At 42.2% G+C, this 25,041-nt stretch overlaps 1 protein-coding gene across 5 annotated transcripts in view; it reads right to left on the bottom strand.

The window, feature by feature from the left end:
- Positions 1 to 25,041, bottom strand: part of itprid2 (ITPR interacting domain containing 2) — a 166,584-nt gene that overhangs the window by 65,729 nt on the left and 75,814 nt on the right. For 3 of the 5 annotated variants that reach the window (XM_078228510.1, XM_078228512.1, XM_078228511.1), the window contains exons 2-7: positions 21,249 to 21,451; positions 16,388 to 16,436; positions 13,091 to 13,140; positions 12,850 to 12,906; positions 1,832 to 1,874; positions 1,645 to 1,743 (exon numbers count right to left, since the gene is read on the bottom strand). In XM_078228510.1, coding sequence (XP_078084636.1) covers positions 1,645 to 1,743; positions 1,832 to 1,874; positions 12,850 to 12,906; positions 13,091 to 13,140; positions 16,388 to 16,436; positions 21,249 to 21,420 — 470 coding nt within the window. In that variant the 5' untranslated portion in view covers positions 21,421 to 21,451. Of the gene's footprint in view, positions 1 to 1,644; positions 1,744 to 1,831; positions 1,875 to 11,211; positions 11,279 to 12,849; positions 12,907 to 13,090; positions 13,141 to 16,387; positions 16,437 to 21,248; positions 21,452 to 25,041 lie in introns of those variants that run through there. The other 2 variants (XM_078228513.1, XM_078228514.1) reach the window with 2 other exon arrangements.

Genomic DNA, 25,041 nt, shown 5'->3' with positions numbered 1-25,041 from the left:
GTGTGAGCATTTCTAAATACATCCCTGACCAACCAAGCTTAAAAAATGTTAACATCCCAATATCTGCAGTGAGCTAAACAGTTACACTTGGCAGGACAAATTCTAATGTGTGCTTCTTCAGGCAGTGCCAGCTCCAGAGAATGTGCACAATATAGAGAAAAAATATTCCAATCCCGCAATTGAATAGGTTGAAGAATAATAGTTGGCTCTACTTAAAAAGACTTGAGTTCAATATCTGTGGGAAGTTGACAACAACTAATAACAAACAGCAGAAGTATCACTATGCAAATCGTCAGCAAAAAAGTACAGTTTAAAAGAGATTCTAAAACATAAAATGGGAAGGGATAGTGAATAGATTAGTGGAAAGCAACGAAGATACTTGATAATGAAGGCCAAAACATTTCTGAAATCATTTTAAGTACTTGTCCTCCAAAATTAGAAATTGCTGGTCATGCCCTGTTTTACAAGGGCCACAGATATTTCCTTATGTGACAAAGGCAGGAAATATAAAAGGAAAGGTTCACATTTGGCCTAAAATTAATTATTTTTGTGCAGTACAAAAATAAAACTAAAGCATTAAAAAGAATCATAGAAATCAATTAATTGCCACAGATCTAAAAATACTTTCATTCATTTTGCACTATTATACAATTTACCAAAAACCAACAAAGAAAACTTACAAGAGTATTGTTTACTCTGTGAGGTAATGCATTTTGGAAGGTCTAATACAGATAGGAAATATACAGTAAATGGCAGAACCCTTAAGAGTATTGATAGGCAAAGGGATCTGGGTGTACAGGTACACAGGTCACTGAAAGTGGCAATGCAGGTAGAGAAGGTAGTCAAGAAGGCATACGGCATGCTTGCCTTCATTGGCCGGGGTACTGAGTTTAAAAATTAGCAAGTCATGTTGCAGCTTTATAGGACCTTAGTTAGGCTGCACTTAGAATATAGTGTTCAATTCTGGTCGCCACACTACCAGAAGGATGTGGAGGCTTTGGAGAGGGTACAGAAAAGATTTACCGGGCTGTTGCCTGGTATGGAGGGCATTAGCTATGAGGAAAGATTGGAGAAACTTGGTTTGTTCTCACTGGAGCGATGGAGGTTGAGGGGAGACCTGATAGAAGTCTACAAGATTATGAGAGGCATGGACAGAGTGGATAGTCAGAAGCTTTTTCCCAGGGTGGAAGAGTCAATTACTAGGGGGCATAGGTTTAAGGTGCGAGAGGCAAGGTTTAAAGGAGATGTACGAGGCAGATTTTTTTTACACAGAGAGTAGTGGGTGCCTGGAACTCATTACCGGGGAAGGTAGTGTAAGTAGATACGGTAGTGACTTTTAAGGGGCGTCTTGACAAGTACATGAATGAGGTGGGAATAGAGGGATATGGTGCCCGGAAAGGTAGGGGGTTTTAGTTAAGTCGGGCAGCATGGTCGGTGCAGGCTTGGAGGGTCGAAGGGCCTGTTCCTGTGCTGTAACTTTCTTTGTTCTTTGTTCTAGTAAGAGACAAATAAATGTCTCAAAACCATTAAAAAGCACATATTGTGTACAAGTACAATGTACATGTGCGAGATATTACTAGTCCCATATTCCTCAGCTAGTAACAGAAAGGCCACAGGCCTGCACTTCATTTGATATCAGCTTACCTAGATACAGTTGTATTGCTCCTGCCAGAGCCAGTGGAGTTCATACTGTTTCCCATTTGATAGAACTGCTTCCGCTTCTCCTTGGCCGATGTCCCATTGCTGTAAGGCAGAAGTTATTGATTAGAAATATAGAGATATTTTCTTCAGAAATCATGAAATGCATTTTTCGGTTGAGACCTGTACTAACCTTGGTGCTGACATCGAGTCACTGCGAGAATGGAGGTAATTAGCTGTAGATGAAAAGTGCATGGTGTGAATAAAATTTATTGTTTTCCAGAAAGTCTAAAATTTAAACACAACTGGATACATCCAACTGCATAATCCAAACATAATGGCAGTTGTTTACATGCCAGCAAACAGAAGAGGCAATAACCACAAATATGGTGACTCCTTGGCAAGGTAGACCACAAGCTCTCGTACTTCAAGCTTGTCTCCACTATGAAACCTAACTGCATCCTCTTCTCGCTGCTTATTCAGTTCTCCATGTGCTTCAGAACATCAATGTTTCCTTCTTTGAAGAACCTGATAACATGCCACAAAGCAAAGACAACCTACACAAGAGGCAAATTTGACTCTGTGCAGACTTGCTAATGATGTGGGAGTGCCGGCATTGGACTGGGGTAAACACAGTAAGGAGTCTAACAACACCAGGTTAAAGTCCAACAGGTTTATTTGGTAGCAAACGCCACTTTGCTACCAAATAAACCTGTTGGACTTTAACCTGGTGTTGTTAGACTCCTTACAGACTTGCTAAACCATGGAGTAAATGCAGACAAAAGTGCAAGTCCATGGCTCTACCTGCCTGACAAGTAGCCTCATCCTCCGAGAGTGCATATTGGAATTTCCAAGGCTGTGCACTATGATTATAAAATAGGGTATGCCAAATTGAACAGGATTCCCCACAGTAGCACAAAGTAGAGATGTATTCTTATAATACTCAAGTAGGACTTTTATTTAAATAAAAATTTGCAATATTACATTTTGGCAAGATAAATAAGGAGGTCACACGTTACTTGGAAATTAAGAACCTAAGTCTTAGGGAACAGGAGCAACACGACACGAGGGCACAAATACACAAATCGATAAAAGTAACAGTGCCAGCCTTTAAGGGCACGTCAAAGCAAACCAAGCATTGGGTTTATTTTTGAAGGAATAGAATTGAAAAATAGAGATAGTCTGACAAATTTGTTTCAATCCTAGTTGAACAATGCTTGGAGTAAGGCAGTGGTTCCCAAAGGGTGCGGCGCGCCACACTGGTGCGGCGAGAGAGGATGGCAAGTGTGGCGGGAAGATTCAAGGACAATCAAAGAAACATTTAAACATGGTTTAAACAAGCATTGTTTTATACTTTCTGGATGTCCCATGATCATATTATAAAGTAGTTGTGTTCTATGTTATGAATCAAGCACTGCTAGGAGTTGTTTTTTTTTTTTAATGTATTTCTTGTCAATAAAAAATTTGGTGTGGCGCGAGCAAATTTTTATTCCGAAAGTGCGGCCCAGTGAAAAAAGTTTGGGAATCACTGGAGTAAGGTGTACAGTTCTTGACGCCACATTGTAAAATGGATACAAATACACTGGGGAGAGTGGCAAAAAAGGATTTGCAACAATGCTGCCAGAATTGTTGAAGTTACACCTCTCAGGAAATGATAACAAGCTGGGCTGTTTTCTCTTGAAAATAAAACGCTTGGGAGTGAACTAGTGGAAGGCTTTAAAATTATGGAAGCTTTATTTAGAGTGGATATATATAGCTTCCACTTTTGGGGAAGGGTAAAACTAGAGGCCATCAACGTAAGATGGTCAGAAAGAAATCAAATTGAGAAATCCTTGACTTACAGAGTTGTGAGAATATGAAGCCTGCTACCTCAGGGAGTGGTTGAGGCAAGTATATTTACATTTATGGGGAGGCTAGAAAAACCTACAAGGCAGAAGGATATGGAGGATTATGGAAGCAAGACCGGGAAGAAACTCAAGTGAAGCATAAATGCCAAACAGACTTGGGCTAAATGGCCTTTTCCTGCGCTATATCCTCCAAATAATTCAACATAATTCTATGAAATCTTTTTTCTTCTCATTTCCAAAATATAACAGGGAGTATATATTTTTCAACATATAATCTATACTAAATCTGTACTGTGCGAATTAAACTAATTCAAGACATCTGAACTCTTAATATAAATCATTCCCACCTCCCTTGAAGGTTTAGGAGATAAAGGCAACACCAAATATACCACTAAAATCTGCAGAGTAAACACTCCCAGGTTAAATCTTTAATCTGTGCGGATTTAGCTGATTTTAGTCCGGGAAGCATTTGTGGCCTTAAGGTTGTTGGCTGGGCAGAGAACAAAATAAACAAGTAGAATTCTCCCAGTTTCCAATGACTCATGCAGAAGGGTGTGGACCAGGTAAAATGACAGATCAGAACAGATTAGAGCTTGCATGCGATGGCTAGAATGAACAAACCTAATGTTCACTAATCCAGCTCATGTGAAGAACTGCTGTGTGTCATCATATATAAAACTGTTGGACTTTAACCTGGTGCTGTTAGACTTCTTACTGTGTGTCATCATCCACAGACCTCGGGTCAGTTTTCATACTTAGTCTATAAAATCCAGCTCACAGTAACTTCTGTGCCTTGTATTTAGTATTGGATGAGCACTAGCTAAACATTCGGAAGCTATCATCTTCAGCTCTTGAAATAAAAATAATCTCTTCATCTTCCTCCCGAGCTATTTCCTCAGAATGAACCAGACTGCTTGCAACCTTGGCATCGCATTCAACCCCAAGCTGAGTTTCCAACCCACTTCCCGTCCATCATGAATGTTCACCAAAAGATGTCCATCATGAATGTTGCCTATTCTGTTCTGTAACATCCTGCAGCTTCAAACTTACTTACTCCAATACTTGTTTGACTAGCACCCCCACCCTCCACTGTCCAGAAACATCAGCTCAAACAAACTCTGCTGTCCCTAACATACTGTACAACAAGCTTTAGGTCATTCCTCCAAACAGCTCATTATTCCTTTTTAAGTATACCTCGGTCAAATGCTTTGGACAATAAGGCAATATAAAACGAAACATGTTGTCAGTCATAGAATGCCTACCGTGCAGAAGGAGGTCATTCGGCCGATTGAGCCTGCACCGACAACAATCCCACCCAAGCCCTATCCTCATAATCCCACATATTTACCGTTAATTTCCCTGACTCTAGGGTCAACTTAGCATGGCCAATCAACCTAACCCAAACATCTTTGGACTGTGGAAGGAAAGCGGAGCACCCGGGGGAAACCCACGCATTTTAGGGGGAAGCACATGTCAACTCCACATAGACAGGCACCCAAGGCCAGAATTGTACCCGGGTCACTGGTACTGTGAGACAACAGTGCTAACCACTGTGCCACCGTGCATGCAAGAGATTGCTCAGGACTGCTGCAGCACACAATGTGGCTCAGCAATAGGCAGCTTCTTCAGGAGTGGAGGCAACTAAGTTTATTTTTAAGCTGTAGCTTATTCAGATATAAAGTCAGGTTCAGGATCAAATGTTTAATTCCCAGAGGGTCAATCTACTTTTATGACTTGGTAGCAAAAAAGCTGGAGCCAGTATAATAAGAGGTAGCTAGGAATTTGAAGAACCCTTTCCAAGCAGAAATGGATTTGCCGTTAAAGCAATGATGCCGATTAGTTTGTGCATTCCAGCACCTTCAGAAGAATTTGCTCCTGTTGGGAGTGGCTTCGCTGTCAAAGAGCCAAGAGACGTTTTAGCTGAAAAGGCAGTAAAAGTGCCATGGGTGGTTCCTGGTTTCGGAGGTGGCAGTTTTTATTCACAGTGCAATGAGTCAATCCTCAAAAGAGAGGGCTGTCAGAAAACAAGCTTTGTACTTTCCTCATCTCTCTTTGGACCTCCTGAGTGTTTGCAGCATTTTCTGTCTTTATGAATGTTTTAGAAAGTCAGTCAGTTAGCTGGGTTTCACTTTAACCAATCCAATAATAAAAGAACAAACAAGTCCTTCAAGGGAAAGGTATGTGTTGGCTTCTTAGACCATAAGACGTAGGAGCAAAATTAGGCCACTCGGCCCATCGAGTCTGCTCCACCATTCAATCATGGCTGATATTTTTCTCATCCCCATTCTCCTGCCTTTTCCCCATAACCCCTGATCCCCTTATTAAGCAAGAACCTATCTATCTCTGTCTTAAAATCACTCAATGACCTGGCCTTCACAGCCCTCTGCAGCAAAGAGTTCCACAGATTCTTCAGCTGAAGAAATTCCTCATCATCTCTGTTTTAAAGGATCGTCCCTTTAGCCTGAGGTTGTGCCCTCTGGTTCTAGTTTTCCGACTACTGGAAATATCCGCTCCATGTCCACTCTATCCAGGCCTCATGGTATCCTGCAAGTTCCCCCCCTCATCCTTTTAAACTCTTACAGGGTTTGCAAGCTTGTCAAGTGAGACTAGTCCATCAATATCCATATTTGGTTGTTTCATGCTATGAGGAGTGATAGAGAAGGAGTTGAATTTTATTGAAATCATGTACTTGCAGCAAAATAAACCAGTCTGTAAGTTTACAATTGACCACATCTTACTGCAGTGCTCAGTCTATGGGCAAAAGGCAGAAGAAATGAATCCACTGAGACACATGCAGGGTCACACAATACAGAAATCACAATAATCAGGTATTTTTACAGAAATTCTCTGTCAAAAGGAGATTATACCAATTTAATGCTAAGCATTAATATGTTATTAGCCATAGCTAAAGCTTGTTAGAAATTAAGCCTGCTGTAACTGAATGTATTGAGCTTTGAAGATTTTGAACAGTTCTGTAATACCACTAATTATTCTAACATCTTGTGCAGATCTAACATTTGTAACACAGATGCATTGCTCTAATAATTGAAACTCCATTGCCAAAGGTCAAATCCCAGTTTTAGTCAGAGAAATTAGCTTACTCATGCTTCATAAAATCACTTTGGAGAACTTGCAACCCTCTTTTAAAAAACATATGTTGTTTTCTGTTTATTTTGTGCCATGGATGAGTTTGTTATACAGTGCCTTTAACACAATAAAACATTCCAAGCCATTTCACAGGAGCATTATAATATAAAGGGTGACAATGAACCACACGAGGAGACATTAGCCAGAATTTTCCAGCCATTCCGACCAGTGGGATCTTTCGGTCCCACTGATGGCAAACCCCTGCCGTAGGTTTCCATGGGACACTGTGAGAACGTGCAAACTCCAGATGGGCAGTCACCCAAGGCCAGAAGCGAACCCTGGTGCAGTGAGGCAGCAGTGCTAACATGGTGTGTGACTTGGAGGGAAACTTGCTGGTGGTGGCATTCTCATGAATCTGCTGTCCTCGTCATTCTAGGTGATAGAGATCGCAGTATTGGAGGGTGCTGTTGAAGCAACCTTGGCGAGTTCCTGCAGTGCATCTTGTAATAGTACACATTGCTGCCACGGTGTGTCAATGGTGGAGAAAGTGAATGTTTTGGATGCCAATTAAGCGGGCTGCTTTGTCCTTATTGATGTTAAACTTATTAGAGCTGCACTAAACTAGGCAAGAGGAGTGTATTCCATCACACTCCTGACTTGAGCGGTGGACGGGCTTTGGAGAGTCAGGAGGTGAGCTATGCACCTCAGAATATCTAGCATCTGACCTGTTCTTGTTACCACGGTATTCATGTGGCTGGTCCAATTCAGTTTCTGATCAAACCGCCCACCCCAGGATGTTGATAGTGGGGGATTCAGCGATGGCAACACCATTGTAAAGAGAAGATGGTTGGATTCTCTCTTGTTGAAGATGGTCATTGTCTGGCACTTGTGTGGCACAAATGTTGCTTACCACTTATCTTGCCAAGCTTGAATGTTGTCCTGGTCTTGCTGTATATACATACGAACTGTCTCAGTATCTGAGGAGTTGCAAATGGTGCTGAATAGAACATCCCCAATTCTGACCTTATGATGAAGGGAAGGTCAATGATGAGCAGCAGAAGATAGTTGGGCCTTGGACACAATCCTGAGGAACTCCTGCTGTGATGTCCCAGGACTGGGATTATTGACCTCCAACAACCACAGCCATCTTCTTTTGTGTGAGGTATGTCTCCAACCAGTGGAGAGTTTCCCCTGATTACCATTAATTACAGTTTTTCTAGGACTCACTCAAATGCTGTCTTGATGTCCACGGCAGTCACTCTCACCTCACCTCTGAATTCAGCTCTTTTGTCCATGTTCAGACCAAGGCCATAACCAGGTCAGGAGCCGAGTTGCCCTGGCAAAAACCAGACTGAGCGTCAGTCAACAGGTTATTGCTGTGCAAGTGCTGTTTGATAGCGCTGTTCTCAACACCTTTCATCACTTTGCTGATGATTGAGAGTGGACAGATGGGACAGTAATTAGTTGGGTTGGATTTGTCCTGCTTTTTGTGGGCAGGACGTACCTGGGCAATTTCCCACATTGTCGGGTAGATGTCAGTGTGTTAGCTGTACTGGAACAGCTTGACTAGGGCCGCAGCTAGTTGTGGAGCACGAGTCCTCAGTACTATTGCGGTTTCGAATGTCTTCAACCCTTTCTTGATATCATTTGGAGTGAATTACATTGACTGAAGACATCTGTGATGCTGGGAACCTCAGAAGGAGGCTGAGATGGATCATCCACTTGCCATTTCTAGCTGAAGGTGGTTGGAAATGATTCAGCTTTATCTTTTGCCCTGATGTGTTGGACCATCATAGTGTGTGGGGATATTTGTGGAAACTCCTTCTCCTCCTGTAAGTAGTTTGATCACCCATCACTATTCATGACCAGATCTGGCAGGTTGCAGAGCTTACATCTGATCCATTGCTCAGCTCTTTCTATTGCTCACATATCAAAAAGTAGAAGCAGAAAGTTGTCCTTTGTTTTAGGCTTCACCAAATTGATATCTCATTTTTAGACGTGCCTGCTGCTGCTTCTGGTATGCCCTCCTTATCATTCAACAAGGGTTGATTACCTGGCTTGATGGTAATGGAGTGAGGAATACATGGGCTATGAGGTTACAGATCGTGGTTGAAAACAACTCTCCTGCTGTTGATGGTCTACTGTGCCTCAGGGATGCCCAGTTTTGAGTTGCTAGCTCTGTGCAAAATCCATCCCATATAGTGTGGTGGTCATGTCATACAGCATGATGAAGGTATCCTCAATGTGAAGACAGGACTTTGTCTCCACAAGGACTGGGTGGTGGTCACTCGTACGAATCCTGTCATGGACAGATGTACCTGCGACTGCTTAATCAGTGAGGATGAGCTCAAGTAGGCTTTTCCCTCTTGCTGGTTCCCTCACCACCTGCCGCAGATCCATTCTAGCAACTCTGTCCTTCATGACTCGGCCAGCTTGGTCAGTAATGATGCGGCCGAGTCGATCTTAGTGATGGATGGTGAAGTCTTCCACCCAGAGTACATTCTGTGGCCTTGCCAATCTTTGTGCTTCTTCCAGTTGGTATTCAACATGGAGTGCTGATTCATCAATGGAGTTGGACATTTAGGGAGCCAATGGAAGGAGTCAGCCAGAAGGTTGCCTTGGCCATGTTTAAACTTGAAGCTGCTTTGCATATATCGTTGAAATGTAATTTTTGTCTCAAATCAAATTGAAGCTTTAAACACAAGGCACTTCATCTTCGAACAAACCCAAGAAAACGATGTATTATCCGTGGATAACTTTAATATCACAGCCATGCAAAACATTTTTTAGATTCCATTCCTGCTTGACCTGCAGAAACATTTCTTGGCAAGTACCCCATAACTTATCAAAACACAAATAGTTTACACGCAAAAACATCATGTTTAATGAACCATTTGTCAACAGACAAGAGCCCCACCCAATAATCAATTCCACAACAATTCTGTTCTTAAAAAGCATGGATCATCCACCAAAAAAATTAGCCAACTGTTGGCCCAGTAGGAAAATAATTTTGCAGTTTGAACACTTCTGTGGAACAGAAGGTAAGATGGATCAAATTAACTCCATCAGCTAACATGTCGTTCCTCTGCATTCTTATCCAGAGTCAAAAGTTAAGATAGAAAAACAATTAATTATGGGAGGGACAACCAGGTTTTAACTAGTGCTCCAAGCACTTGGCAAGCAGTTTTAAACAGTTCTTATAGAACATAGAACATAGAACATAGAACATTACAGCGCAGAACAGGCCCTTCGGCCCACGATGTTGCACCGACCAGTTAAAAAAAAAAACTGTGACCCTCCAACCTAAACCAATTTCTTTTCGTCCATGAACCTATCTACGGATCTCTTAAACGCCCCCAAACTAGGCGCATTTACTACTGATGCTGGCAGGGCATTCCAATCCCTCACCACCCTCTGGGTAAAGAACCTACCCCTGACATCGGTTCTATAACTACCCCCCCTCAATTTAAAGCCATGCCCCCTCGTGCTGGATTTCTCCATCAGAGGAAAAAGGCTATCACTATCCACCCTATCTAAACCTCTAATCATCTTATATGTTTCAATAAGATCCCCTCTTAGCCGCCGCCTTTCCAGCGAAAACAATCCCAAATCCCTCAGCCTCTCCTCATAGGATCTCCCCTCCATACCAGGCAACATCCTGGTAAACCTCCTCTGCACCCTCTCCAAAGCCTCCACATCCTTCCTGTAATGTGGGGACCAGAACTGCACACAGTACTCCAAGTGCGGCCGCACCAGAGTTGTGTACAGTTGCAACATAACGCTACGACTCCTAAATTCAATCCCCCTACCAATAAACGCCAAGACACCATATGCCTTCTTAACAACCTTATCTACTTGATTCCCAACTTTCAGGGATCTATGCACACATACACCTAGATCCCTCTGCTCCTCCACACTATTCAAAGTCCTCCCGTTAGCCCTATACTCAACACATCTGTTATTCCTACCAAAGTGAATTACCTCACACTTCTCCGCATTAAACTCCATCCGCCACCTCTCGGCCCAACTTTGCAACCTGTCTAAGTCTTCCTGCAAACTACGACACCCTTCCTCACTGTCTACCACACCACCGACTTTGGTGTCATCAGCAAATTTGCTAATCCACCCAACTATACCCTCATCCAGATCATTAATAAATATTACAAACAGCAGTGGCCCCAAAACAGATCCCTGAGGTACACCACTTGTAACCGCACTCCATGATGAATATTTACTATCAACCACCACCCTCTGTTTCCTATCCGCTAGCCAATTCCTGATCCAATTTCCTAGATCACCCCCAATCCCATACATCTGCATTTTCTGCAGAAGCCTACCATGGTGAACCTTATCAAACGCCTTACTAAAATCCATATATACCACGTCCACTGCCTTGCCCCCATCCACCTCCTTGGTCACTTTCTCAAAAAACTCAATAAGGTTAGTAAGGCACGACCTACCTGCCACAAAACCATGCTGACTATCACCTATCAATTCATTACTCTCCAAATAACTATAAATCCTATCCCTTATAATTTTTTCCAACATCTTGCCGACAACAGAAGTGAGACTCACCGGTCTATAATTCCCGGGGAAGTCTCTGTTCCCCTTCTTAAACAATGGGACAACATTCGCTAACCTCCAATCTTCTGGTACTATACCAGAGGCCAACGACGACCTGAAGATCAGAGCCAGAGGCTCTGCAATCACTTCTCTTGCCTCCCAGAGAATCCTTGGATAAATCCCATCCGGACCAGGGGATTTATCTATTTTCAGACCCTCCAGAATATCCTGCACATAGTCAAAAGTTAAGATAGAAAAACAATTAATTATGGGAGGGACAACCAGGTTTTAACTAGTGCTCCAAGCACTTGGCAAGCAGTTTTAAACAGTTCTTGGAGATGGTGATGTGCCACGTGGCAATAGAGGACAATGTGGTTGAATCTTAAATGCCTCCTGAAATGACTGAACAAGCCACTCAGTTCAAGGATAATTAGGGATGGGCAACAAATGCTGGCCCAGCCAGTGACACCCACATCCCGTGAATGAAAAAAAAAATTGATCACAGATTCTCTTTCATAATTTCCCCCATTTCGGAGTTTCTCCTGTGTTCAAGGTAAAATCCAGCTCTGATTCATGGGATGAAAATCACCTCCACACAGTGATGCAAAGGCCCTAATATTAAACCCATTGCATAGCTTTGCATAAATCACAACACAAAAGAGTCCCTAATCTTGCTCTAAACCTGCATAAACTAGCAACCTCATTCAGAGACTTCAAGCATAGCTGCTGCATAATTTGGAAATGCCATTTGAGAGCGAAAGGATGATTAGTTTAGGGCTGGGATTATAACAAACTATCAAAAAGAAGCAAAACAGGTTTTAAACTGTACAAAGCTCGGTCTCCATATGTTCAACTTTTTACACAGGTACTAAACAAGTACTATAGAGTGGTACGGTGGCACAGTGGTTAGCACTTTTGTCTCACAGCGCTAGGGATCTAGGGGTTCGATTCCCAGCTTGGGTCGCTGTCTATGTGCAGTCAGTTTGCACATTTTCCCCGTATCTGCATGGGTTTCCTCTGGGTGCTCCGGTTTCTTCCCACAGTCCGAAACACGTGATGGTTAGGTGCATTGGCCATGCTAAATTCTCCCTTAGTGTGCCCGAACAGGTGCTGGAATGTAGCGACTAGGGGATTTTCACAGTCACTTGATTGCAATGTTAATGTAAGCCTACTTGTGACACCAATAAATGTGAACTGGTGGCTCACGTGTGCACAAGTGGATCTTCATCTTAACGATTGAAACATTTGAAGGTAAAACCACCTTATGTCATATCTCCTAACTGTGGTTTCAGTGATACAGGCAACAGTTTGAAAACAGGCTGAGCATTTTGCAGCATGGCACGAGATAGCAATGGAAAGAAAATTGGTATTGCTCTAAAGTTCAAACCTGTTTCTAAAGTAAGCTGTGGAAAATGCCAAAGTGGCATTTTCAGAGATTGTTCTTGAAACGTTCCTGCTTATACAAATGAGCATTTGCCATTCTACAAATGCCAATGTTTAAGCAACAGCTAAAGAAGCATTAAGGAAACCTAATAAGCAGCAGTGCTTCCGTAAGCAACAATAGTCATCAGCAACAACTCATAATTGTATAAACAGAACATATGAACGACACTTCTTTTTAAATGGTAACTCACAAAGTTACCAGGCTAATCGAATACAACAAGGGCCTGATGAAAGTATTAGTACAGCTCACCCATCACAAACTATCACCCACCTTCTGCACCCAGTGACAAGTCATCCTCAAAGCTGCATCCATTCTTTATAACTGCACCTGTAGAGACAGTCACAAGCCTCAGGGTCAATTTTTTTAATGCTTTAACTCAGTTTTCCCAAAATGCCTTTAGGTCAAAATTATTTTATGCAAGTTACATTTTTAAGCTTTGACACTGAACAAAAAAAAGAGAGCACCTTTTCTACAATCCAAAACAACATCCACTGGTAAGAAACAAACTTACCTTTCAATGCTAGCTGGCTTTGTTCATCCAAAGATGCCCCTAATGGTGCTCTGCAAGGGTACAATAAACATTTGATCAACACATTTATATTTTTGTAGGGAGAGACAGTTGCATAGTGGTAACATCACTAGACTAGTAATCCAAAGGCCCAAGCTAATGCTATGATATGGGTTCAAATCCCACCATGGCAGCTGGTGGAATTTAAATTCAATTCATGGAATTGGAATTGAAAGTTAGTCTCAGTAATGGTGACCATGAAACTACCATTGATCATAGTTTTTTTAAAAATTGGGAAAGTGGGTGGGGGTTGCTGTTCTCTAGTTATGATGTGGAGACGCCAGCGTTGGACTTGGGTAAACACAGTAAGAAGTTTAACAACACCAGGTTAAAGTCCAACAGGTTTATTTGGTAGCAAAAGCCACAAAAGCTTTCAGAGCCCCTTAAGCCCCTTCTTCAGGTGAGTGGGAATTCTGTTCATAAACAGGGCATATAAAGACATATTTGAGATTGTGTCTTTATATGCCCTGTTTGTGAACAGAATTCCCACTCACCTGAAGAAGGGGCTTGGAGCTCCGAAAGCTTGTGTGGCTTTTGCTACCAAATAAACCTGTTGGACTTTAACCTGGTGTTGTTAAACTTCTTACCATGTTCTCTAGTTACCCAGGAGTCTAACATTTCCTGAAAACTATCCAGGTAAGTGCGTTAGAACTGTCCAAAGTCTCTGACTCTTACCTGGGAGCCCCGGGCAGCAGGGAAATTGCCCATCAGAAATTCAAAATTCCCAGGGAATTCCCACAGAGGTCCGCATGTCAGCATCCAATGTGCATCCTGAGCCAACATCCAGCCTCCAATGATCCCAGACATTATAGGAATGAGTAGAATGTCTTTGTTACTCTACCTAGTCAGCAGTTGTGCTGTAAATGCACACATAATGGGATATACAGGCAGTCCCCGGGTTACGAACGCCCGTACTTACGTACAGATGTTTTTTATACCTACACACACACACACACACATATATATATATATATATAAATAATTATTAAACAATAATCCCAGTTTTGTGTCATTTCCATTTATTATTATAACTGTTCCGACTTACATACAAATTCGAGTTACAGACATACTTAAAAACGGAACTCGTTCGTAACCCGGGAACTGCCTGTTTATCCATTTTTCAAGAAGAAAGCTTTTTGGTTCGGTAACCCATAACGTAGCATTTTCATCCAAAGATGTTTGTGAACATTGGTTACACACATCAATTGAAAATGCTTACTACCTAAAATATTAGGAAAGTCTATGGTATGCATAATTCAGTTTATATTTTATTGTTAATCTGAGTGCAATACTGTCCTCCGGAGAAGAGGAAAAGAGAAAGGTCAACAATACATTTTGATCTTTGTTGCCTTCTGTAAAAAATGTGAAGGGTTTAAGATGATGTAAACTCACCACTAAAAGAAAATAAACTTGTTGGTAACATAGTCAATGGATTATTCATGATTGTAAGGAATATGGTAGTTAATTTGCATACAGCAATGTCCCACAAACAACAACAAACTAAATAACTAGCTATTCAAATTTAAGCGTTAAATAAGGGACAAACATTGGCCAGTAAACCAGGAGAAATTCCTTACACTACCTTGAATTGTGCTATGAATACTCCTCAGAGGGTGGGTGGGGCCTTGCTTTAACTTCTCATTTGAAACATGGTCCTCTAGCAGTGCAGCACTTCCTCAGCACTGCCCTGAAGTACCTGCCTATGTGACGTGCTCAAGTGTCTGGAGAGAGACTTGAACCTATAAATCTTCTGATTCAGAGGCAAGACTGCTACCACTGAGACAAAGCTGATTGCTCATTGGCTGAAAGATTCATGGAATACAGCAGCTGAGGTTCTTCACGTTTCCAGTGACTCAAAGGAGAAAATCGGTGGGATTTTAGGGCCTCGTTCATCCCGAAATCATAAAATCCCACCAAAGGTCAATGGAACTTCCCACTGTCTGCCCTTCACCCACTCCGATTTCCATGGTGGGCGGGGTGGTGACATTCCAGCCACAATGCAGATTACCACCTGCTCTTTCATCTTCAGCAAGTATGCTGAATGCAATAGTCCTTGAATGAATAAATGACTGCTTTTAAGAACTTAATGTAAAAGCTTGTGATCCACAGGAGTAGTGATTTATATTAGCATAGAATTGTTTGCAGTCAGAGCACAAGTAGATTTGCAGAGAGTAACTGCACATTTTCTACCAATTAAATGCTAAGGTTTTTTTAATTTGCCTAAAAAAATGTTATTGTATACATTCGTCAGTTTGGTGGGGGAGGTCTGATGGAATCAAGTGCCACAGTTGGGCATTCCTCACAAATGAGATGCCCAGAAGGCTCGCCCTCTATGAGCTGCTGGCAGCTCCTCATGCCAACAGCACCAGGGGGAGCGGAGGCTGCTGGCAGCACTTCACCCACCCAAAGCCCGGGACTATGGAGGGAGGGACCCGGGCCACAGGTGATCGAAGGTGGTATGGGGTGGGGTGGGTGGGGTGTTTGCAGGGGAGCAGATAGGCGTGTCACAGGAGAAGAAGGGCCTTCAGTACTGATGCGAGCCCAGATTCAAAGCCAAAGGATCTCAGGACGATATGCTATAGCCAGGATACGCTGAATTCCTCAGCTCCAGAGCACCGCTCAGCCAAGCAGATTTTGTGGCTCGTCTCTTATGTGGCCACTCTAGGACACTCCCATTAATGCCAGCGCTAACCTTGAGGGTCACTAATTTTTATTAAATAGTAAATTGTCGCAACTACTTCTGTTATTGAACATGTTTTAACATGATACGAAACCAACTTTCCCCCTTAAGCAAAACTGTGAATCAAATCATGCTTTGAATGCTGGAAGAAAACTAAACACAAACGAAGCTCTGTTAGAAAATGACCAAGTGCATAAACAAACAACATGATCCGATCGTTTCTTGGAACTCTTCTAAAATCCTCAGGGTAGAATTGCATATTATACTGCATTTCAGAGAACTGCCTTGACCTTAAACTCCATTAGCTTATTGCTGAATAGTCTTTGTACTATGGTCTAAAGATGGAACACAAATATAGAAAGGCATTTGTGCTAAAAAAAATCACCAAGTTAAATGAAATCGGAGTGTTTGGTGTACATTCATGTTTAAATTTAGATTATTTGACACAGTAATGAGAAAATTACAATAGAATAAAGTTGCCACAATTGCTGCACTTCTGTATTTAGTGAAATTTTAATAGATGTATTTTTAAAATATGTTTCACTGACAGAAAAACTTACCCACAATCTTGAAGCCAAATTTCAATCTTCTTATTTGATATGCCATTTTCTGTCAAAAAATATCAAATTGTGTGTTTAAAAGTTAAAATGTATTTATTAGTGTCACAAGTCGGCTTACATTAACACCACAATGAAGTCATTGTGCAAATCCCCTAGTCGCCACACTCCGGCACCTGTTCAGGTACACCGAGGGAGAATTTAGCATGGCCAATGCACCTAACCAGCATGTCTTTCGGTCTGTGGGATGAAACCGGAGCACCCGGAGGAAACCCTGGCAGACACAGGGAGAATGTGCAGACTCCGCATAGACAGTGACGCAAGCCGGGAATCGAACCCAGGTCCCTGGCGCTGTGAGGCAGCAGTGCCACCATGCTGCCCATGTGTTTGCAATGAGTAATATTTCACTTAACTAGTAAAATAGCAGCCAGACTATGATGTTAAAACTTAAAACCACTGTAAAGTGGTTTTAATCTGATTGACTATGAGACGTGTAAAAGATCCTAAACAGATCTGTAATGATATAGCCACAAGCAATAAGAATATACTGCTTTTCAAAATACCCAGAATATTTTGAAGTTCCGGCAAATGTAAGAGTGTTTCCACAGGAGTCCAAAGGTTTCACCAAAGCACCATAAGCAGCTAAATCATTCCATTTACTTTTTTAAAATTGTTTATGGGATGTGAGCACTGGCTAGGCCGGCATTTATCGCTAAATCCTAATTGCCCTTGAGAAGGTGGTGGTGAGCTGTCTTCTTGAACCACTGCAGTCCTTGTTATGTATATACAGTATCATTAGGGAGTTCCAGGATTCTGACCCAGCAACAGTGAAGTGTATCTCCAGGAGTGGAGGGGAACTTGGAGGTGGTGTTCCCATTCATCTGTTACCCTTGTCTTTTAGGTGGTGGAGGTCATGGGTTTGGAAGGTGCTGTCCAAAGAGCCTTGGTGAGTTCCTGCAGCGCATTTTATAGATGGTACACACTATTCCCACTGTGCATCAAGGTGGAGGAAGAGAAAGTTGACCTGCCACATTTGCAAAAAAAAAATTTATTCAGATATTGCATTCATTTATGATTAGCGAACTCTTCTCATTTGATGTTGAGATATTTGGTCTGCAGCATTAGAATCAAACAGCTGTGCTGAAACGTTCTCAGAGTTGGAGAGTTCTTGCCCTCACCCTGTCACTTCAGAACTTCCAATGGGACAAGAAATAATTATAGGAAGAGAAGTCGGCCATTCAGCCCATCGAACCTGCTCTGCCATTCAATCTGATCATGACTGATTGGACACCTCAATGCATTTTACCCACATTATGTGCAAGATGATTCCAGAAACATTGGCTATTCTAAAAGATGTGCCAACATTAAAACAGTAAGAAGTTTAACAACACCAGGTTAAAGTCCAACAGGTTTATTTGGTAGCAAAAGCCACACAAGCTTTCGAGGCTCTAAGCCCCTTCTTCAGGTGAGTGGGAATTCTGTTCACAAACAGAACTTATAAAGACACAGACTCAATTTACATGAATAATGGTTGGAATGCGAATACTTACAACTAATCAAGTCTTTAAGAAACAAAACAATGGGAGTGGAGAGAGCATCAAGACAGGCTAAAAAGATGTGTATTGTCTCCAGACAAGACAGCCAGTGAAACTCTGCAGGTCCACGCAACTGTGGGAGTTACAAATAGTGTGACATGAACCCAATATCCCGGTTGAGGCCGTCCTTGTGTGTGCGGAACTTGGCTATCAGTTTCTGCTCAGCGACTCTGCGCTGTCGTGTGTCGCGAAGGCCGCCTTGGAGAACGCTTACCCGAATATCAGAGGCCGAATGCCCGTGACCGCTGAAGTGCTCCCCACATCATGACCAACATTAAAAAGCAGAGTAAAGTGCCCATGCAACAACCAGAGCAGAAACAGGGGAGAGCATTATCCCACCTCTCCATGTTATGTCTACATACAATGTTATTTACATGTCATTCTGGTAAGAGCTGCTTCAATAGTGATCGAGAGCAAAATATGATGGTGACAGGTGCCATTCACAAATGGGCATCCTAAGCACTGTCACTCCAATTCATTATTGCCATCATAGATATCCTACCCTTCTATAGGATCTTTCACCTTGACAAGGTGCATTCTCAGCTGACTTGGCAAGCAGCTCGCTGATACTTCCCGCTCTTCACAGCATTTCCATTTTGAAAATTAACCCCAAAGCCTGAAGCCTGATGATAACTTAGGAAAATTCATTAGAGGAGATCAAATCATATCAGTGGAAGGCATCAATTGGAGGAACGATGCTCAGTTCTTTAGTGAAAATACTGACAGAACCTTTAGAATCCCTACCAGAGGCCATTTGGCCCATCTAACCCGCATCAAATCTCTGAAAGAGTAGGTCCACCATCGCTAACCACTGTGCCTCTGAGAAGGAGAGAATGAGAATAAACAAAGATTGGGCAAAATGTCTTTCCGCAAACTTACGTAGTCCAAGTTTGAAATAATGATTGCTTCTATTTACAACTGTACATCTCAATTGAAACTGGCTTGCATTCTAAAAATGGCACTTGGTTCCAAGCTGGAGCAAAAAAACCAAAAAGTTTGCTTTAGACCTAAAAAGGGCATTAACCTCAAGAGTAAGGTGGGGCAGGGAGAGATGTGGTTCGATTTGACGGTCAATACAAAGTAAAATCAGGCTGGGCATCAGACCAGCGAGTGCCAATTTCTCAACCAGATGGCGAAGTTAAGATTATCATTTCAAAACAGGCCAGGTATTGTGAAAAAATTGTGAATGCAAACAGAATTGAAGAATATCAGTAAACTTCAAGTATTGCAAGTCTTTGTAAGTCTGAATCAGATCTCATAGCGAATACCCAAGATCTTGGGACACAAAATGGACTATTGAACTTTTATCCCAGCTGATGTGGTCAAGTGCCTATAAACCCACATTTTGTTTCCGAGACAGGAATTCTACCCAAGTCAATACGTAAAAAAAGTTGTTCTATCTTACCCAGATCATTTAATTTGTTTGCACTTTTCCTGTCACATGGACAGATGTGTCATCAAGATGTAAAGTGTATATTTCACATGTATGAAGACCTGATTGGCCTAAGTATGCAATTCTTAGCCTGGAAGATACTGATGGTATAAAAACTCCTTCTAGTCAATGGAAAAAGCATCCAATCAAACCCAAGGTTATGCATATAGCATGTGACTAATTTTGATATGACCAACTCTAAACAGAAAGAAAATATATTACTGCCCATTTTAAAATGCCTTAATATACCTAACATACATTAAAAAACCCTTGCCAAACAGATATTAAGGAATTCTTACCAATAGAATGTGTGTTAAATGCCCTCAAAGCCAGCTTTATAAATCAGTTCTAGTGTAATTCATTAAGTCTTCAGGTCTTTCAACATCTGGCACAGCGCTATTTATTTAAATGGTCCTTTGTTGAGATTTATTTTACAAGTGATTTTGCTAAAACGTCAATTAGTTATAATGGCATGTGTGAAATTTTCAGACTGTTTTTCACAAATAGGTGAATACTCAGTCAACCGTACAATAATCATTTGTATTTTGTGACTGAACTACACTATGTGCCACTCATATTAATAAAGCTGATGATTGTGACATGATGGCAGCAGACAATATTCTGTAATTCTCTCCCTTTAACAAGGACTCAGATACTGAAGCAGTCCATATCCAAATGCAGTAAGACTGACAAGATTCAGGCTTGGGCTGACAGGTGGCAGTAACAGTGAAACCACACAAGTGCCAGACAATGACCATTTCCAACAAGAGAGAATCTAACCAGCCCCCCATGATAGTCAATCGCATTACCATCACTGAACCCCCACCATCAATATCTTGTGGGTTATCACTGACCTGGGCAGTAGAGTGGCTAGCATTGCTGCCTCACAGCGCCAAGGACCTAAGTTTGATTCCCAGCTTGGGTCACTGTCTGCGTGGAGTTTGCACATTCTCCCCGTGTCTGCTCCGGTTTCCTCCCACAGTCCAAAGATGTGCAGGTTAGGTTGATCGGTCATGCTAAATTGCCGCTTAGTGTCAAGGGGACTAGCAGGGTAAATACGTAGGGTTACGGGGCTAGGGACTGCATGGGAATGTGGTCGTTGCAGACTCGATGGGCCAAATAGCCTCCTTCTGCACTGTAGGATCCTATGATTAAACTTAACTGGCTCATTCATATAAATACTGTGGCTACAAGAGCAGGCCAGAGAGTGGGAATTCTGCAGTGAGTGACTCACCTCCTGACCATCAAAAAGCTGACATTTGGAACATTATTTTTAAATTCATTCTCAGGGTGCGTGCGTGCGTGCGTGCAAGATCTGTATTCAATTGACTGGCTTGCTAAGTTACTTCAAAAGGGCAGTTAAAGAGTGGACCATGTTACTGTTGGATTAGATGCTTAAGTCTACGAAGAGACATGTGCACACACATCTATGCAGGTAATTCCAGACAACTAGTTAAAGGACTTTTTTAAAAAGTTTATGTTTGGTCTACATGTGGATCAACCCTGTTAACCAACAATATGATGTGGAGGTGCCGGTGTTGGACTAGGGTGAACACAGTAAGAGTTTTAACAACACCAGGTTAAAGTCCAACAGGTTTATTTGGTAGCAAATACCATTAGCTTTCGGAGCGCTGCTCCTTCGTCAGATGGAGTAAAAATTTCCACTCCATCTGACGAAGGAGCAGCGCTCCAAAAGCTAATGGTATTTGCTACCAAATAAACCTGTTGGACTTTAACCTGGTGTTGTTAAAACTCTTACTGTAACCAACAATATGACATTATTCATCCATCAAACAGTACACAAATCTTTTGCATGCTCTGCCCAGAAAGCCCCTACCTTCACCTGATGTTCCTAGATTAGCTGAACTGTTCTCTGTGGTCTCTGTGGCAACACATCTGTCTTCTGTCTCAGAGAATTGCCAAGAGTCTCTGCTTCTTGCCCAAGCCTTCCTTTTGTCCTTAGCATTTCTCCAGCTATGTGCACATCCAGATAAAACTGCCTCTTCCATAGCTACAATTTTATTTCAGTGGAAAATCAACCTGCAAGTCAAAGGCAAAAATAACAATTACTCCCAGAGCAACAGAAAGATAAAATCCAAACACATGAATCTTTTAAGCAACTGATTGTCAGGGTAAATGAAGGCTGCAGGTAGCACCCCTATAATGGCAGATATTAATGTGCCAACTCAACAGTTTTAGATTGGTTATATGTGACTTCAGCCAAAAAGGTTCCACATTCAACACCATTCTTGAACACATAATGTAAGCTGTAACTGCCGTGAAGCAGAGAGTGCTATGATGTATGACATGCCATCTTGTGGGTGAGACGCTAAACAGAGGTTCCATCTGTCTGTGCCTGTGGTACAGATGAATGGTGAAGAACCAATGCCCGATTACTTGTACCATCATTCTCTCCAATAATGACAGAACACATTTACTCTCATTGTAGCTTGCAAAAACCTACTGTGAACAGAATGGCTGTTGCACTTACCTGCTGCACAACAAAAGACAAACTGCTTTGCAGTACTCGTGTATGTGTAGGGCTTTGATGGTTTCTCAGAGATGTGATTGGCATTGGGGAAATGCCAGTTGGCCATTTTTTATTTTCACGCAATTTTTGTATCATAGAAATAGTCAATTACATTCTTCTTTGCCTTGACATAAACATACTAATTATACATAAGGATCGGTAAAATAATAATGTGGGTTCTTTAGTTGATGATAATGTACGTTACATCTAATCTCTACTCCTGGAGTTTGCAGAATGACAAGTCAAGGGTCTAATATTTATCATCCTAGTGAGGTGTTAATGAATGACAGTGATTTAAGATATCTACCCTTAAAAGTGCATGCACCTCATATCCCACCCTTAAAGGTGCATGCACATCATATCACAATAGAATTTTTGTTGTCTATCCTCATAAAATAGTGTTTGAAGTGCCTTATCTCATTAGCTGTAGTCTCATTGTCAGATGATTTTTTACAAAGTTGAACATTGGAAAGGATTGCTTTATCCTTTTTATTGGATAAAGTGGCTTTCCTCCGGGTGCTCCGGTTTCCTCCCACAGTCCAAAGATGTGTGGGTTAGGTTGATTGGCCATGCTAAAATTGCCCCTTAGTGTCCGGAGATGCATAGGATAGAGGGATTAGCGGGTTAGTATGTAGGGATATGGGGGTAGGGCCTGGGTGGGATTGTGGTCGGTGCAGATTTGATGGGCCAAATGGCCTCTTTCTGCACTGTAGGGTTTCTTTGATTTCGGCATACCGGATAGATTTATTTATAGTTTGGATATTAATGCCATCACTGGTTCTACTGTCTCTGGTGAGTTATTGAAGGAATCAAATTAACATTCTCATTTGTTATTTTGCACATTCCAGTTTGACTAGAGTGATCTTTTTTGAAGTGTTTGAGTATCTAAAGAAGCAAGGCCCAACTTGCACGCACTGGACTATGACTCACATCACATAAACAAGGAAACACAAATGCATTAATTATACAGAAGCTATGTGAAATCAACTTTACACGTATACCACATGTTCACATTTGACCAGTCCAACATTTTGAAAGAAAAATTAGCACACTATCCACAGTTACAGATATAATTCAGAGTGGGCAGGCTTCCCCCTCCAGCACTGCTCAAAGGTTCCTGCCTGAGTTCTACTGTAATTGCTACTGTAAAGCAAAGTGATTGTAAACAATTGCTTACCATAGACGTGAGTTCTGGAGAGATCAGGAATTTCCACCCACAATATGCAAATATATTTTATCACTGTGACATACAGCAGCAACCATAACAAGATTTCTGTAGAAGCCCCAGAGCAACGTCACGAGGCAAGAGATAAGGGAAAAAGGGCATGGAGCTGAGTCACAGAGTTTTACAGCATGAAACGAGGCCCTTCAGCCTTTTATGTCTGCGCTGGGGTTACAAACAACAAGAGGGAGAATGCCAACATGAACAGGGGTGTGGGGTCTGGGCCTGATGAACGGAGGGAGATTAGATGGGTGGAGGTCAGGGGAGAAGAATGCGAGATTGAGGCGGGAGTGCGATTACCAGAATGGTAGGGAAGAGGAAAAGGGGGATAAGAGGGTGCCACTTGAACTTGTGGTGCATGGGGGAGAGAGAAGAGAAGAGTACTAGGTTCAATCGAGGAAGACGAGACAAAAAGATTATAGAAGACATAGAAACCCTACAGTGCAGAAGGAGGCCATTCGGCCCATCGAGTCTGCACCGACCACAATCCCACCCAGGCCCTACCCCCACATATTTACCCACTAATCCCTCTAGCCTACGCATCTCAGGACTCTAAGGGGCAATTTTTAACCTGGCCAATCAACCTAACCTGCACATCTTTGGACTGTGGGAGGAAACCGGAGCACCCGGAGGAAACCCACGCAGACACGAGGAGAATGTGCAAACTCCACACAGACAGTGACCCGAGCCGTGAATCGAACCCAGGACCCTGGAGCTGTGAAGCAGCAGTGCTAACCACTGTGCTACCGTGGTGGTTTAGAGGAAGAAAGAGTGAATTAATGATAGAAAGGAGGGCAGTTCAGAGTGGATACAGTGTCTCTATTAACAAGTCCAAATGTGGTAGAATTTGTTTTGGAGAGAAAAAGAGGACTTTGGGGAAAAAGGACAAAAGTTAATAGCTTGGTTGGTCTGTTGCGAACTCTATCATTGCATATTTTCAACTTCATCAAGATTGTACAATTTTCTAACCTGAACATTCGAATTTACCAGGTGCAAGTCCCAGGACACTCAGGGATAAAGGCAAACAGTTGCTGTGAGGTGATGGGAAGGACATCTGGAAGGTATGTATAGATGCTGTCTACAGGCCCAAATGAAATGGATGGACAGGCAAAACTTCAATCATGTATTTTAAGTATTGTCTTCCCAATTTTAGGGTTCCAGCTATGTGATAACCAAACTAGAGGCCGAATTGGAACGTCTGGAGAACTTGGCATTATATGCCCAGTATAGTTTGCTGAACGGGCCATGCCAGTAGTCCCAGTTATAAAACCTGACAATTCGGTCCGTCTCAGTGGGGATTATAAGTTGACGGTCAGCAGAGCCTCCTGCTTAGACAGATACGCTAAGCCACGCATAGAAGACCAGTATGCGAAGCTGGTTGGGGTCACATATTTTCAAAGCTAGACATGAGCCACACTTGCCTCCAGCTGGAGCTCGAAATGTCATCCAGGAAGTATATCAGCGTAAATACTCACAAAGGACTGTATGATTACACTCGTTTGCCCTATGGGGTGTCATCAGCTTGTGCCACTTTTCAAAGGGTGACGGAGAACATCCTTCAAGGGGTGCCCAGAGAGGCAGCCTATCTGGACATTTTAATTTCAAGAGCTACTGCAAAACAAGATTTGAAAAGTTTGGAGGAGGTCTTACAGCTTTTCTCTGATGCTGGTATCTGATTAAAAAGGGAAAAATGTGTGTTCCAGGAAAACGAGGCAATGTATCTCAGATACAAAGTTGACAAGGATGGATTGCACCCAAGAGAAAGAACGTGAAGCAGGGAACACAAGGGAGTTGAGGCCTTTCCTAGGTCTCATAAATTACTTTGGAAAACTCATACCAAACTTGGCGACTTTGTTGGCATCCCTCCACGTACTGTTT

Source organism: Mustelus asterias, chromosome 14 (genome assembly GCF_964213995.1).
Source record: "Mustelus asterias chromosome 14, sMusAst1.hap1.1, whole genome shotgun sequence".
Classification (NCBI taxonomy): domain Eukaryota; kingdom Metazoa; phylum Chordata; class Chondrichthyes; order Carcharhiniformes; family Triakidae; genus Mustelus; species Mustelus asterias.
Note: the sequence above shows the minus strand (reverse complement) of the source record. Positions and strands in the feature narration are given on the sequence as shown.